This window comes from Eublepharis macularius, chromosome 17 (assembly GCF_028583425.1).
Source record: "Eublepharis macularius isolate TG4126 chromosome 17, MPM_Emac_v1.0, whole genome shotgun sequence".
Taxonomy (NCBI): domain Eukaryota; kingdom Metazoa; phylum Chordata; class Lepidosauria; order Squamata; family Eublepharidae; genus Eublepharis; species Eublepharis macularius.
Genome location: NC_072806.1, coordinates 37,576,220 through 37,590,888, shown reverse-complemented (window position 1 = coordinate 37,590,888; position 14,669 = coordinate 37,576,220). Strand labels below are relative to the sequence as shown.

The 14,669-nt window shown below is 42.8% G+C and overlaps 1 protein-coding gene across 7 annotated transcripts in view; it reads left to right on the top strand.

The window, feature by feature from the left end:
* Positions 1-14,669, top strand: part of MSI2 (musashi RNA binding protein 2) — a 568,931-nt gene that overhangs the window by 534,724 nt on the left and 19,538 nt on the right. For 4 of the 7 annotated variants that reach the window (XM_055001127.1, XM_055001126.1, XM_055001125.1 and 1 more), the window contains one exon: positions 9,880-10,056. The exons of the other annotated variants lie outside the window; for them this stretch is intronic. In XM_055001127.1, coding sequence (XP_054857102.1) covers positions 9,880-10,056 — 177 coding nt within the window. The remainder of the gene's footprint in view (positions 1-9,879; positions 10,057-14,669) is intronic. 7 annotated transcript variants of the gene reach the window in all.

Sequence of the window (14,669 nt, the reverse complement as noted above, 5' to 3'; positions counted from 1 at the left end):
GGCTTGGAAGAGATGCTTTCAATATATTTTATTGTGTGGTTTTAAATTGTATTTGTTAATGTGACCCCAGTTTCTTGTTGATGGTCCTTTACCAATGTTCAAGTTTAAACTGAGTTTAAACAGCTGTCAGATGCAGTCGCTGTTAATATATTTATGGCCTGTAATGGCTACCCACCACTGGAAGCCCAGTCAGCCTGCGACCAGTCAAGTGGATTAGAAGAAGCTGCCTTAATACCACAATTTTTTAGTAATGCAAAACAGTAATTTCCTTAGACTGTATACATTGTGATTTGGAAAACACAAAGTACTTTTTATTGTCAGTTCTCTTGAGAATTACATAATCATCCATCAGATACCTGGTGAAGAGTATCTGACAGAGGGAGTTTTAACCCTCAAAAGCTTATACCCAGGAAATACAGTTGGGCTTTAAGGTGCCATCTAGTGCTACTGGACTTGAATCTTGCTGTTCTGCTGCAGACCAGTAAAACTGCCCCCTGAAACTCACGATAATTATATACACAGGTCCAATTTCAGAGGCTCATGATGTGCACACATAAGCCTGAAACCATTTTTTTCTGCCCTTTCTGACTTTTCATTCTGTCCTTGGCGCAAACCCTTGTACACTGGACTTGACAGAGCTATTAGCACTTACATAAGAAATTTGATGCAGCTAAATATGTAAAATTTCTGGATATTCAGAAGCCACGGGGGGGGGGGACTCACTACCCTTTTGGGGAGGGAAAATGGAGATTGGGGGGAAATTGAAATATACACAATACTTACTGTTCCATCAAACCTAAACTATTTTTACTGCTTTAACAACATAAAATTCATCCTTTATAATTTACTTAATATATAAAATTGCAATATTTGACATTATTTATGGGATTTAAAAGTTATAAACGCCTTAGTATCTTATTTTTTGCTGTCTAAAAAGGAGAAAAAATAGGAGTTAAACAGAAAACACCAGCTTTGTGTGAAATAACATAAAATACATTATTTGATCAGAAGGGTCACACACGATAAAACTAAGAGCATATTTTGATGTGTAGTTAAAATTCATAACGTTAAAGTATTGAACTATTCAGTAGTGTATTATCAGCAAACACATTATAGTGTTTTAATTATGTACAAAATTTGTCACTCTTTTTAAAAAAGTATCGGGACCTGAAGTCTCTAATCGGAGTCAGATTCTGACACTTCTGGTTCTGAGCCTTCATTTTTATCCTCCTTCAGCTCTTTGGAAAACTCGAGGTTTACAAGGATTGAAATAAGCGTTTCTGTTTTCACACCTTCTAGGTGCAGAAATGCATCTTGGATTTAAGAGCGGTATATGACTACAGCATACTCACCTTGTCTTTAAAAGTCTTTCGCCCATTCTAAAAGAGAAAATATTTCATGGGAGTTTCTTTTTCAGTACTCCCTGAAATTTCCAGTTTTTCCCCTGGAAAAATTGAAAACGAGGCCTTGAAAAAACATTTCCCGCAACATTTTTCTGTCCCCCCACGCCAAGCCTTCACAACTTTAGATGCAACTTGAATATTTCTGGCCATTTTCACTAAACATTAGTGTAGAATTTCTGCAAAGGCTTTTAACATGCAGACTTCCTGCTAGCCACAAGAGCGCCTTTTCCATATATATCTCTTCTCATCCTGCCAACCCAAATCTTTTGCATACCTTGGGCATTCATGGTCCTGAATCCAGTCTCTGCAAATCTTTCTCCACAAACCTGTTGGTTGCGGTTCCATGGCAGAGCACATGTTTTGCATGCAGAACCTCCTAGGTTCAATTCCTGACAACTCTAGATAGGAGTGTCTGTTCAAGACCTTGGAAAATTGTTCCCAGTCCGAGTAGAAAGTAGTGACCTGGAGGGACTGATGATCCAAATTGTTATAAGGCAGTGTCATATGAGTCCCTCACATCCTCTTGATGTGTTCCTGTTATGCTACAAGTGCGACTGGCAACACGTGCACACTTTTCTGGTCATGTTATGTATAGGAATAAGTGTGTGACGTTTTTACTCAAGAGGAAGCTGTTGCTAAACTGTGGTGCAGTCCTTTGCACATTTGAGTCACGTTGATTTTACTGCAATTTAATCTTGCTTATTTGCTATGAAGCGGCACCTATGTTCCAGAATATAGGATGCATAAGCCAGGAGGTTTACAGTTGTTTGATACCAGCCAGGGGGATTTAACTTCTCCCAAAGTATCCAGTGGTCTTTTGAGACTTTCTGTGAATACAGCTGCATGTGGAATCTCTGGGCTATCTTTAACACCCCTTGTGGGTATGTTACCCTGATACCTGAAGCAATCAATATGTTCTGAAGTTTGTGGAGGAATGTTCTAACCTTTTCTTCAGACTCTAAACTCCCTTCTTCTTCTTTTTTTGCCTTGTGAAAGAGCACCGTTGTTATTTCCAACATATTTGGGTCAATATCATTCACCAGCAGCTACCAATGTGAGTACTCACAGTGCTTGGATTTAGAGATGTGAGGCTACAGAAGATTAAGCACTTTAAATGATGCATTATGAAGGTTTTGCTATGCTTTACCTACAACCTTTGCCCTCCAATGATAGTATACCATATGCTGCTGTTTGGCATTTATTTTTATAAAACCCCAGATATGGACAAGTTTCTAAAGAGGCCTTGTGGAGAGAACCTTCAAAGAGTGCTTTCAGTTAGGTATATAGATAGTCTTCTTGTGATATTGCATGCACCTATTCAAGAAATTGCTTTAGGACAATTTTTCATCTTAATCTTTACTGGCTAGCAGAGAGTTCTGATGTAGAAAGACCACCACCTGATTATTAGAGAGGAAGAGAGAGGAGCACAAAAGGTATATTTAGCTTTTGACAACTTTAAAGGGAAAGAAGGAATCTTGTTGTATCACTGCCTTTAGACTTCCTTCATTGTGCCCTTCATTGATTCAGATACTTTGTGCTTAGAAATACTTAGAAAGTCCTAATGCTTTATGCAGTCGTTTAGTCTGATTTACTGCCCATGAGATCTCTTCCACCACATCTTGTGCAGTACTATCACAAAGGTTTTGATCTGTTATTGAAGTTGGGAGTTCTCAAAATGGGTCTGTCTGAGGTCAGCAAGAGTTCACTGTTTGGTGAGATTTGAAAGGATCATCAGATCTACAGTATGTTCTTAGCAGTTCATCATTCCATACCACTTTTTTTTTTAATGCTGCTTAAAAAAATGACCTTCCTACCATATGACTATAAATTGCCAAATCAGCATGGATCTTCTCCAGGCCACCTGGCCAATGCTGCAGTGAAAGAATCTCAAACCAAAGAATTAGTCAGCAGCATATCCTGAATATTTAGGCCAAGTCTTCTAACATTTCCCTGAAAAGCCATCTCCAGCATAAAAATTATGCATCCATCCTGCTCATGCCTTAGAGTAGTGCTTCCCAGCAGGTGACTTTGGATACTTTGGAGGCTTGGTTGTTACTGTTCATCAGTAAAATCGGCCTGTCAGTAATACAGACACAACCTAGCATTGAGGCACTGTTCTGGATTGATTTATTCCATTTATATTCCACCCTCCCCACGAATGGGGAGGGATGATGCTGGGTATGTAGAACAGATACATGGTTATTCCTTGTTCTGCTTCCTGGAGCATTTAAATATCTCCAATATGTGAAGAGAGGAAAGAGCCCCCTCACCATCAAGGAACTGCCATTCCAGATTAGCCTCATAGCTGAAGCAAACCGCATTTGTTTCCTTCCTGCCTGCCCACTTGTGGTTTGCAGATCTATTTGTGAATAATATTTTAGAACTGACCCAGTAATGACGTAGGTTTTCTTTTAGAAGAAAGCAAGGGTGGGATACATTATAAGGTATGAGGGAAGGATGAACTACAGCAGAACTTTGCTCCATGGTGAAGGCTAAGAAGACATTCAAATTATTTACAGTGTAAACAGCTGTGAGGACCAGAGGGTTAAATACCTGGATCAAATAATTGTTGATCTTTAACCAGGGCTTTTTTTCAGCAGGAACGCGGTGGAACGGAGTTCTGGAACCTCTTGAAAATGGTCACATGGCTGGTGGCCCCGCCCCCGATCTCCAGACAGAGGGGAGTTTCGATTGCCCTCCACACCGCTGAGCGGCGTGGAGGGCAATCAAAACTCCCCTCTGTCTGGAGATCAGGGGGCGGGGCCACCAGCCATGTGACCATTTTCTCAGAGGGCAACCCACTGAGTTCCACCACCTCTTTTCCCAGAAAAAAAGCCCTGTCTTTAACATTGCTCATCTACAGCAGATTAACATAGCTATCCACCTGAAAATATCCTGTATGGCGAGGCTCAGAAATAGATATACTGAGTATATTAATTACCTGCAGCCAAGTCTGCATCCCTTCACCTCATGATTTATTTCTCATGCGGCCCTTGCATGGAACAAGTTGCCCATCCTTGCTGTAGCACATTTTAAGAAGCTCTAAGTGCAACCCTGTGCAGCGTTCCTTTAGTCTCATAGAAATCAGTGGCTTAGACTGGAGAAACTCTACATAGGATTGCAGTATATGAATGTTGACTGTGGCCGGTAAATATTGTTGCAATACATGGTGAGACAGCTAACGCTCTGACGTCACACATTTCTTTCTGCATCCCCCACAAGAGCCTCCCTGCCCCTGTTAGACTATAGCAAAATAGTACAGTCCACCTTCAAGTTTTTAATCCTCTCTGGGAATTGCAGACAGACTTCCTTGGCACAGACGGGACAGCTGGTGGCTTTTAGGTCCTGTTCAGCTTGGATGCAATACATTGGGGATCCCGCCCCCCAATGTGTATGGCTTATGGAAGTGATGAACTCATCCCTTGGTAAGAAAGGAATGTACAAGAAACTAGTCACATGGGTGTCACTGATGTTCAGGAAGTACGTGCAGATTTGCTTCAGCATCTCTCTAGCTGTACCAATAGAAAAGAGCAAGAGTCCCATAGCATCTATAAGACTAACGAAGTTTGTGGTAGGGTGTGAGCTTTCATGAGTCACAGCTGGACTCTTGCTCTTTTCTGCTGCTGTAGACAGACTAACAGGGCTACCCACCTTGACCTATCTCTAGCGGTAGGTGCATGCTGGTTGGGACTGTACTTTGGAAGGCCAGCACCAGCTTTTTCTTTGCCATATTTGTTTACTATTATGAATGTTTTTATATCACAACTTTAGATTTTGGGAACTCCCCAAGAATACTGATAACAATCAGTTAAACAGAGATTATGAGTTAAAACAAACAGGCAGAACACCACAATGCACGAGCAATAAAGTCACACAGAAGAGCTGAAGGACGAGCAATGTATTCTGACACTTGGTACCCTTGCAGGTCAGGAGGATCATACCAAGTGGGGGCATTTGTATGCTCCCGCTAACGTTCTGGCTGCCTTGTTCTGAACCTGTTATAGTTTCCAGATACTTTACAAAAGCCAGTCTGATCTCGCAGTATGTATGGCACAGCAACCTCCGCTGAAATTAAGCTGATGTGTGTCTGGTCAGTGCCTAACTTGGGATGCTGTATAAGAACCCTCTATGTCTTTTGCTTTGAGTTCCATGTAGGAAGAAATATAGTACGTCATGAATTCCTGAGGATAGGTCATTGTATTTAAACACAGAGGAAGGCTGGTTAGTATCTTGTGTGGTCTACTTTTTTATTCCAAAGCAAAAGAGTGCATTATTAGGAACTCTTAATTGCTAAGATACAAGCAATAGAACCTGTTGTAAAAACAAATACAATGGGCTCTAGCAGCAGGGCTTTGGAAGGGCCGTGCCAGCGTAGCCCTCCCAAGGTCTCACAGCCAGCAGCGGCAGCAGGAAGGCCATGCAGGAGGGAGCCCCCCACGCTGCAGCTGCCTGCTGGCTCCCCAGACAGGCCTCTGAGGGCCGCAGAGCCAGCGGGGAGGAGTAGCATGATCCTGCAGTTGGCGGAGGCAGCGGGAAAGCTGTGTGAGGAGGGAGCCCTGCCCAGCTAAGCAGTGGGCGGGCGGGCGGCCTCCCTCCGCCGCCGCCACCCCCCTTACCTGCAGATCAGCTGGGCAGGGAGAAAGTGGCGGTTCGCCCACCTTCTCCCTGCCCAGGTGCCTTCTTGCAGCCATGCAGGGCCTTTACAGGCCTCTGGAGGCCTGGAGGTGGCTGTGGGGAGGCAGACCGTTTTACCTTCACTCACTTCTTATTCCCGCATACTGCGCATGTGCAGGGATAAGAAGTGAGTCGTTGGCAACATGGTTTTCTTTTTATGTCTTAAGGATAGTTAAGTGAGTTATACACTCTTACATAAGGACATAAGAAGAGTCTTGATGGATCAGACCAAGGTCCGCTTCATCTAGTAATAGTCCTTCGGAGAATCCTAGAATGAGCAGGCAAGTAGCTTGTCCATTAGAAGTTGGCCTACTGGTGTTCCAGAGAAAAAAATGTAAATCAAATCTACAAGCATTTTTGCATAACGCCCACCTTTTCCTGATGGGAGAAACTATGCTCAAACAGAAAACACGTGGGCAGAATTCGAAGGACAGTGAGTGCCAGAGAAACCAGTAGGGAAGTTGAAGGTTGGGTGCCCCTCAAGCATTCAGACAGGACCTGGTTTTGTGCATACTTCACAAAAGTAAAGCCCTCTTGCTGTAAATTTTTATATCTTTTATTTACAACAGAGAAAGAAGCAAGTATGCAAACTTCCAGCTCTACTTGCATGGGCTGTTAGAGAAAATACACTGGCCAGCATCCACAACACATGAAGATAATTCAAATAAGACTCCATCACCAACTTCTGCGCAATTTAAAAAAAGGCAGACTAGTTACCAGCAGCCCAGATGCAGCGCCCCTTACCACTTAAGATACAAGTACTTCAAACAGGGGCACTGAGCAGCTCGCCTGCCTGTTCAACAGGCCGTGCAGCTTTTCAAAGCGAATTGCCTAGACCGAAGACTCTTGATAGCTTTATAGCAAGAAATGATGCAGGGATGGTTCCTTGGGCCATCTGGTTCCGGTCACAAGGAGAATTCATAGCTGTGTTCTTAACTTACCTTGAGCTATTCCTGTCTCAGTGGCTAGTTGCTGCCTGGCATGTATTTGGCTTGCAGGGCTCCTTTTAACGGAATATTACTTAGGAACTTGCAAATCTGCAGTCTTAGGAAATAATTAGTTTAGCTATTAAACATTGAACACACCAACACCTGTTGGTCTGTAAAATGTAAGAGATGGGCAAACAAGCCCTCTTCCCCCCCCCCCCCCGCTTGTTCTGATGTCCACTGGTATTTGTGTTGAGTGTCAAAGCTTCTTGTTCAACAGGGTCCTCCTAATATACATTTTACTGTGTGCAGCTTCCGTTTCCACTTTCATCTGTATCGGCAGCATTAAATATTATTATATCATTTACTCTCTTGAGCAGGAAGATGATGTTTGGCAGCTTGTTCTATGAATTTTTCATAAAGATAAAAGGCGGCCTAATCTTGTGAGCTTTAACTCTCAGTAGCAGTAATGGCTTTGATTTAAAGCGTTTTGTCTTAATGATAGTTATATTGAAAATTTCCTGCTGCTTTCAAGCACGCATGGTTATTATCATAAACAGTGATGGTGCAAATGACTACCAAATTGTGTGTGGCTGCTTATGGGGTGGGGGGAAGAGTGGAAGACTGAGAAAGAGACAGGAGTTGGATCGGCAGGTTGTCACGGAGAACCTGTATTCCTGGAACATTTTGGCAAACAAAGCCTTCCTGGAGTTTTCCTTTGACCTATAGCAGCAATACATGAGGTCCAGATCAATCGTTTCGGCATTGTAGTCCATAACCAGACATGGTTAACAAGTAAACTAGGGTCTCAGGCTGCATTGCTTCTGAGAAACGCTCTTAATTTTGGTGGGTTTCCACATGCTAAAATTGTTCTAAGCTAAGGTTGGAACACTAACTTCTTAAAGAGTCCCCCGGAGGTCCTGGAAACTAGGACACCATTGTGTGCAGCTCCTCAGCAGAGACCAATTATTTATGTCCACCTGTGCGGAAACTCCCTTTGCAATTACCTGAACCTGGAGAAGCAGTCTTCATGAAGATACAGGGTTGCCTCCCTATGGCTAATGCAGTTGGCAAGAGAAGCTATGCAAGGCCAAAGAACAAAGGCAATGAGCAAATATAAAAGTTAGCATGGAAATGAATTCTGCCTGGGTTGTTCTGCCGAAGTCCCTCTCCATATTATGTGCACTGGGAAAATCAGAAGAGAAGCGTCGGTGTTTCTTAGACATGTATTCTGCTTGGCTAGCTTCTGAGAGTTTTGCCACATGTATCATTCACAAGTTACAAAGGCACACATTGTGTGCCTACTTCCAAACATGCAGCTTTTCTAACCTGGGGTGGGGGGTGTAAATAATTTAATGCCTAGACCAAGTCTGAGAGAATCTCAAGTTTGAGAATCTACCACAAAACTTTGTATTGAAAGATTTGGGATAGAAAAAATTTCCTGTGAATTATTTTTTTCCTTTCCTGGATTCTTCTCTGGCAGGCTCTTTGTTCTGTTTTCGTAATGGAGAGAGAATTTTTCAGCCTCTGATGATGAATTTGGTGCTAAATGTAAAAATCCTTCTTTTTAAAAAAAATTTTAACTTTATCCTCTCTCACTGTAAGTTCAGACCCATTCTTATTTCAGTGGGAAAGTAATAAAAAATGTGGAGGGATGTTTTGGTTTGCAAGTGCTGGGTCATTTTCTGTCAGCAAGGGCCTTTGCCATGCAGGCATAACCAAATCTTTCCTCTGCGTTTACCAGCTAGAGTAAAATGTGCCTTCAGACTCCTTGGATTGAAGGAATAAGCTTCTTGTCTGGTTTGTTAAAAAATAGAGGCAAAAAAGCCTGTGCGGGATTGCTGTTCTGTTCATACTCCCTGTTTGTAATGAATTGAGACAAGAACAACTGAAACCTTTCAAATCCCAATAAATTGGGTGCGGTGGTCACGTGGGCTGGATTCTGCTTGCTTTTTTGTTGAAATAAAGGAGTAGTTCAGCTTCGTGTCTTCTAGTAGTTTGGCATTGTGTGTTCCAGGACTCGCTTGTTAAATCTTTAATGGAAATAATGTCCATTGTTTACTTGCTGTGACCCAAAACCATCGGACTGGGCATACTTGAAATCTTCCAGCACCCCAGTTAAAGCAGTCGCTACTAAGCATTAGTCCCGTGCATTGAGGCTTGATGGCCAGATATGTTACAAAATGAGGTTTATGTGCTAAGATGGTGATCCTTGCCTCTATGCAATACTAAAATGGGGGGAGGAGGATCTCGGAGGAACTGGGATGACAAGCCAATCTAGGTCAGTTAAGGTAAAGTGAGGGAGGGGGTTGTTTCACTCTCTTTGAGAATCTGTGTGCTCATGCAGTGCTCTATATGCATAGTTTTCTGTGAATGTGTATGTATATATATTTTCATATATATGCAAAAATTACACATTTGTGTACGTAGGGGGTGGAGGGTGGGATTTATTTTTTGTTTATTGGTTTGGAGAAAGAAAGCTTAAGTGGATGAATTCATGTAGCCATTGTCAGGTTAGCTTTAGCTCCATTAGTTGGTTCTTCACACTTCTCAGAATAAATTGTATTCCATGTTGTTTTAATCAGTAGGGCACTGTATTTAATTCTTATGTTCCATTGTTCCTGCTGTGGAAATGAAAACCTAGTAAATCAGATGGTGAGTTTATCAAATCCAGGCTTAATACGACTCTATACAATACAGGCTTGAGTAAGCACCCTGAAGTATGGGCATTCATACCTTGGTCCATTCACTCCTCAACTTTTTATATTTGTTTTTTATGTTTCCATGCTTGTAACTTTTAAAAGAAAAGCACAATTTGATACTGAAAATAAGAATCAGTCCAATATCACACAATGATAGAGTCACTGTATCTCCAGGGATCCCCGATTACGGTTTCTATTCTCCGCCCGGTGACCAACGGGCTCCGTTATCGTACGCGGATTATGGTTCCATGGGTCCTCGGGTGGCTCAGATGCTTCGTAGCGAGCACCCTGCATCAGCGAGTAACTCCCCCCTCCACCACCTTCCCAGCCCGGATCAATTTAAGAGCCCAGGTTTGTATAGAATTTCATTCCTTTGGGGAAGTAAAACAAAAAATAATAAAAATGATATCATCACATATTTAATGATGCGTGGCAGGAGGCCTGCATGCCATTCCACCACGGTTGGCTACCAAACTTCACTCCATCCTTTTACTCAACTCCAGGATTTGTATTGACTTTGTGGTGTCTCTGAAGGGCATTGCTTTCTTCCAGAGCCTAATCCAGACCTCATAAATGTCAGTGGAATCCTAGTTCTAATGAGCACTGCAGGCATTACTCTGAAGAGGGTATCTCTAGATAGCCACGTTCTGCATTCTTGTCACTGAGGTTTGGATTAAAGTCTAGCTGTGTTCTTGGAAGGCTCAAATGAAAAATCCAAATAATTTGTGTTGATTTTTCAGGACTCTGTGGATTTTGATGCAAAAATTCATCACATTGCATGGGGAAAATATTTTATTGGTTAGAGTTACTGTTTTAGGTGTATGACCTGTGAAAGATGTATTTAGAAATGTCTATGCATTTGATGAATTAATCGACAAATATTTTACCATTTTGAGAATATTTGACTTCATTTCTCCTCCAGCATTTGCTTTCCACTGGAATGAGCTTTTCCTTAGCACCCAACCCACAAGGCTTCTTCAGTGCAGCCATCTTAATTATCGTATCCCACAACGGTTTGATATCCAGATTTCTAATGTAGACTTCTAGCCATGCCCGTCTTTAGTCTGACCATCATGTTAAGGTGCCCCTTCACACATTTTCTGCTTTTAAGCAGAAAGTTCTAAGTTCTTTTTCCAAGTAAGTAAAGTGCGATTACTGACAAATACATAATTGAAACCCCATATATCGCACAGATGCATTGTCACTGAACTGTTGGCCCTATACAGAGTGGTGTACCTGTTTTTGCATGTGGTGTTTTTTATTTAAAGTACCCTCCCCATACAGGTTGTCCCATCCCCCCCGCAATGGGTGGAGAACTCCTGCACAGCTAATTGATCTAAATACATGTACTTGGATGAGCTTTTCAACACACATGGAACTGTTTGCCTTTAAATAAGAAGCCAGCATTTTCTCTCACAGAGAGACTTTGTGAATCCATCTTGCTGTAATACACCATATGCTAAGGCAGATGTCATAATGAATCATGACTGGAAATTTCTCCCCAGTTTTGTATCAACACTGTCCAACACTGGATTACTTGGCATGTGGGATTTATGTTAAGATGCCAGGCTATGGGACAAAATGCCTGATACGCTGGCCCCTTAGTGCTCCCTTGTCAGCTACAGAGGCACAACTGTGTGGCTTCGGGGCCTTTCAGTGATGCTTAAGAGGCAATAATTCACTCTACAGGTTTTTGCCTCCTAAAAGTGCAACAGGCAGATAGGAGACACCGTAGTAGGATTCTCACTTGTCCCACGCCCCAGGTGGAAGTTGGAGGCCCACCACCTCCCTTTTTGTTGTCCTTCTCGTGTGCACTCCACACGTGTGTGCGCTCTCCTGGCCTGCGTGATGATGTCACAGTGACATCATCGTGCATGCCACATGCTGCCCTGGGAGCTCTCCAGTGCTCCGTGGGGGGCTGAATCAGGCATGATTTGGCCCAAATCCGGCTGCTGTGGAGCGTGGGAACACGACTCAGGAGGCCCATTCCCCCCCCCCGCCGGCCAGATAAGCAGGGGGGGAGGGGGGAGCAGGGAACCCCCTGCCCCCAGCAGGGGACTGGCAACTCTACCCCCGTCCCACCCCCACAGTCCCATTCATTCGGTAAATAATAAGCAAATAATAAATTGTCTATTGATTAACCCAGAGCCCAAATAAAACCAGGTTCAAAACATATCACTGATGTGGTTTAAAGCCAGAAGGTAAGAATTCTGGAAAGATCCAAAGAACTTCAGAGTTAGTTCTGTGCACCCCGTGGGGGTGGTCTTTAAACTCGGATTTCCCAATCTACAGGCCTGTCCTTCCCTGCCACTGCACGTCAAACCCATTTTGAACCTGAGCAGAGTTTCATAAGCAGTTTGTGATACAGCATTCAGAGGGGAGGAGGGGGCTTAAGAGGGGGAGTAAAAAAAACGATGAGCACAATCAGTCTCCCAGAAATTGTCCCACAATGTCAAGTTCATAATGTAATTCTCGAAGCGCTTATTTTAGAATATTCCCAATAAAGCCAGTGTGTAAATCTCAGAACGTGGGGGTGGAGATGTTAATCCTCAGCTTCCCTCACCTGTTTTTTGTGCTTTGTTTTAAAAAAATCACCTTATTTTACTTGAAAACTTCCACTTCCCAAGCTACTCAAATATTCTATTTAAAGAGACATGTAGGAATTTATAAACAGTCAAGGACTGTGGGATGCAGAATATATGATCTTGTAACATATATGCTGAAATAATTCTGTCCTAATGAGGTTGGAAATTTTACTCATCTGATCATATTACAGAAACTACAGGAGGTGAGGCCTACACAGTGTGTGGACTGGGGTGTGAATGCTGCCAGATGCAGAGGAAGAATATAGAGCAGGTGCCACATTCCATAGCAAGGAACTGGTACAAAACATCTCCTGTTGAGGAAAGCGGGAACACTTTCTACTGCAGTGCAGGCTCATTTGCGAAAGCACCGTTTCCAGCAGCCATGCAGCTTTCACATGCTGTCAGAGAGCTACTTTAGTCTGTCATAGGCTTCAAAATCTGAGTACTGTTTCTGAGACATCTAATTTCATGCTGGCTGGAAAGAAAAAGGAGGGATTAAGAATTTGGAGTAAGTATGTACTGGATGGGCATAAAGAGCAGACTGACGGCTGTGGCCAGGGCTTTTTTTCTGGGAAAAGAGGTGGTGGAACTCAGTTGGGGCTGCCCTCGGAGAAAATAGTCACATGGCTGGTGGCCCCGCCCCCTGATCTCCAGACAAAGGGGAGTTTAGATTGCAATCTCAACTCCCCTCTGTCTGGAGATCAGGGGGCGGGGCCACCAGCCATGTGACCATTTTCAAGAGGTTCCGGAACTCCGTTCCACCATGTTCCAGCTGAAAAAAAGCCCTGGCTGTGGCACAGTCCATCTCAATCTTAATCCCAGTTCAGCTTTCTCCCCATTCCACCACTCCTTTCCCTCCTGCCTTCCCCAGGGAAGCCCTCTGGGCTATAGTCTTCTCCTATGGCCAGCCTGTAGTAGAAAAGCAGCAAGGCATTATGTTAAAGAGAAGTTCATTTACTCACTACGATCACATCTGAGTACTTACAGAAGCAACTGATCAAAGGAAAAGGACTGCCACCTGGTTCATACAAAATTATTTCTGGGCACTCTGCTATGGTTTGTTGTTGGATTTGTTTTTTTAGTTTACTTGAAATCAATGCTCACCTTCTATTTCCTTTTATTTAAATAAATGAGCCTATTAAATAAAGAATCACTGTTTGTTTCCTGCTGTGAAAGGTAGAAGACTTGGGTTTAGTTTGCTTTTCTGCAATTTAAACCTCTTCCCTTTTCTCAGAGACACCGTTCACATTACACTGTTTAGGTGTATACCTAAAAATGTAATATAAGAATGTAACATGTTTGTAAAACCAGGCATCGTATAGGTACATTTGTTGGGATGTAGTGATGGACTGCAATTTGCAGTGTACATTCAGTGGCTAACCAAAGTTTGCTCCAACATAATATATGAACTGACCTCCTAATTTTGTGGCTACCTAAATATAAATCATGCCCCTCCCTCCATCATCTCTTCTTTGAGTTGGATTATGAGATCCCAAGTGGATTCGATTGGATTCTGAATTTTATTTCCTTTTGTTTCTCCTCTTTTTTTACATCTAAACAATGTTTCCATCTCTGCTTCACTTTTCTGAAATCACTCCTGATTTTCCACCTGAGCGTTAAATTGCAATAGGTCCCTACAAAACAAAACTGTTCGTCAGAGACTGAACTAGCCAGGGCCGTTTCCAGACGGCTTACCTGCCTCCGGAACGTTGCACCATCTTGCGGGGAAAATGCGAAATATCGCGTTTTCTTGCGCGAGTTTTGCGCGACGTCGCGCAAAACTCGTGCGAGAAAACGCGATATTTCACGTTTTCCCCGCAAGATGGTGCAACGTTCCGGAGGCAGGTAAGCCATCTGGAAACAGCCCTGATTGCAGGTTTTGTTCATTGTTCTTAGCCTCTATTTTAATGTGAATTTTTTGACATGAGTATGTAATCTAGGTTACTGAGAGTATTATATGGTGTAAGAATCAACCCACCCACCCACCCCTCGGTTCCTGTTGTGGCCCAGTTCTGTTTCCTAAAGAGCAGCTGGAAACTGAATTTTACTGCTGTATTAGTTTCCCACTGGAGACTCATTTGAGAGCTGCCGGCTGGTTTTGACAGTAAGGTTAGATCCACTGTCCAATAAACCTGGAGATTACAGCTGCTTTTACCACTGTATTCCCCCTTCCCATTTCAGTCATCAACCTGTATGACCCCAATTTAAAAAGAACCCCGAATAGTAATCCATCACTTTTTGTTTGTGCATTTTTTTTACTTGTTTCAAGCATATTGCTTTGCCCCATACTTCATAAAACTTCATGACTGCCAAATGGAATTGGTTTATTCTTGGGCTCTCTGGTGTGGAGAACATGCTTTTCATCTCAGGTTGGATGGT